The 2,170-nt window shown below is 46.9% G+C and overlaps 1 protein-coding gene across 1 annotated transcript; it reads right to left on the reverse strand.

The window, feature by feature from the left end:
* Window positions 1-567: 567 nt before the first annotated feature.
* On the reverse strand, window positions 568-1,781 carry LOC115736066. Its single transcript, XM_048278001.1, has 2 exons — window positions 1,161-1,781; window positions 568-1,104 (listed from the first exon to the last, which is right to left on the reverse strand). Exons 1-2 carry the CDS (start codon window positions 1,779-1,781, stop codon window positions 568-570), a joined length of 1,158 nt encoding a protein of 385 aa, XP_048133958.1.
* Between the last annotated feature and the right edge of the window lie 389 nt (window positions 1,782-2,170).

The following is a 2,170-nucleotide window of genomic DNA, read 5'->3' on the forward strand; positions in this document are numbered from 1 at the left end:
GATGACGTCCCATGAGTTTTCAGTACCTTCCAGCTCACTCGCAAGTGTTCGCACCTCCTCAAGGACATTCCAACCTTCGCCGAATACATTCTCGAGGCTCTGCTCTGAGTGACTTTCCTGCAGAGGGTTGGGCCCAGATAAATCTTCCAGGACGCGTCCTTCCTTGAGGAACGTCGTGAGATTCGTGTAGGAGTGATCGTAAGTGATCTCAACCGTGGTCAAAGAGAGTACTTTGCGCTGTCGTACCAGAAGGAACATCATGTAATCTGATCTCAGCTTGCTCGCCTCCTTATGGTCTGATTTTTCGTGGCACGAGTAGTAACAGATGTGGGTTGCAATGTGCCATATGATGATGCTTCCATCAAATGTCATCTCGATACTCCATTTGAGCTTATGCGCAGACTCGTGAGTGTCAAGCGTCCATTCGCCTCTTTTCGTGAAGGGTCCACGGGCTCTCCTTGTTTCAAACTTGTCCTTGTCTTCAAGCAATATCTTTTTCAAGTACAGGGGAATTGGCACAGAATCCGTTGCTAAATATTTTCTCAACTTCTCGGCCATGGTGCAGACTTAGGGGATTCTGAACAACCAGGGCCGTTGATCGGATTGGCAGAAATCCAGTAAATTAAATTGCCGAATTCTGTTGGACCACCTGTCCTTCTTCAGAGATCTTTCCACAAGAAATTTGAGAAACTTCAAGACCATTGGATTCTCAAGGTGCTTCCACTTCATTATAATCAGCCAATCCGAATAGAACAGCTCCAGCAACTGATAAGTTTGCCGAAGCATGACTCCGATCAGCAGCCCAAGCGTGTAGATAAGGTACGGATCTCTGAAGAGTTTGACAAGGAAAAGCCCAATGAATCCACCTAAGGTCAACAGCAAACTGAAATAGCTGATGAACCGGAGCGTTATCCCGGACTTTGTGTAGAGAACCGGTGCTTTAGTGTAGAGGACATCATATGTGAACCCAAGTTCCACGTCAGTTATCAAGAATATATCTTCAGGAATGTATTCGTCGATCAGAATACTACGATATGACATGGAGTAAGGGTTCTTCAGCCAGTCACCGAGGTGAGGCTTTAAACCATTAAACCGGTGGTAAGCCTTCAAGAAAATATCCAGACGGGGAACGAGCATCGATGCAACGGCCCAATGGGCACGCTCTTCTCTACACGGCCTGGTGTCATCTTCGTGTTCTCGGCATACGCAGAATAGACGGCCCAAATTGTTTCGCCGTACTCGATTATCCCAGCAACGAACATTTGAAAGTACAGAATCATCCGGACGGAGGTCTTCCAACTTCGCGCTAGGATCCACACCACGTAACGAAACGTGATGACGAGGTTCAACACATGCCTCGAGCCGAGCCAGTTATCTTCCACTGAGAATGCGGTGATGCTATCGGGATTCCCCAGCAGCAGTAGAGTTAAAGGCGCCAACAGTGCTATTAGTTCGGTATTGTACTCTTCATCGGACTTGTTGAGGGTGATGCTTGAGAGCTTGCCGAGCGCAAGCGTCGAGATATAAGAGGCGAGTAAATAAGTTGCCCAAATGACTACTGTCATTGGCTTGGCACTTGAGGTTTTTCTGCGGCTTCCTAATACAGCAAGAAAGGTCTGGAGAATCAAGCCAAGAAGTACAAATAGTTGGATGCTCCAGTTGCTCCAGAGACACATCATCCCGGATGCCCATCCTTCGTGACCGCAACCTGGACGCAACGCAGAACTGTACGTTGTATTGTCCCCGACATGTGTGCTCGTTCCGTTCATCATCATTGTCATCACGACAAGTCTTTGTGAAAGAAACCCCGACGAGCAGAGAACAGAAGACAGTAAGAGACCCTCGCGCCCCGAACTTAGACTCTAGGATCCATCATTTCAAGCCGGCAAAAGACGATCCCACACAGAACAATTTCGCTCAGTAGCCGCAAGATACACAGGAATGTGCAAATTTCCATCAGTGAAACGATACTTGGTGTAACTTTCATTGAAACCAGGCAATGTTACTCTGGAATGACCTCTTTGAAAGAGATTTTTACACATTCACAAGCCGATGGTGTAAAAATCAATTGCTTTCTTAGTTTTTACCTAGATGATTAGTTTTTCCTCCATGTTCAGCCCTTGGATTAGGGTTCCCGGTCTGCCTGTCTGCCTATGACATACATGAGAAA

The sequence above is a fragment of the Rhodamnia argentea genome, chromosome 4 (assembly GCF_020921035.1).
Source record: "Rhodamnia argentea isolate NSW1041297 chromosome 4, ASM2092103v1, whole genome shotgun sequence".
NCBI classification, from domain to species: domain Eukaryota; kingdom Viridiplantae; phylum Streptophyta; class Magnoliopsida; order Myrtales; family Myrtaceae; genus Rhodamnia; species Rhodamnia argentea.

What these genes read in the sequence shown, in the direction of transcription:
- LOC115736066 (XM_048278001.1), bottom strand. Translation starts at nt 1,781, where the DNA reads ATGACAATGATGATGAACGGAACGAGCACACATGTCGGGGACAATACA. An exon ending in CAGGCCGTGTAGAGAAGAGC is followed by an intron (nt 1,105 to 1,160) that starts GTGCCCATTGGG and finishes ATTTTCTTGAAG; the next exon opens with GCTTACCACCGGTTTAATGG.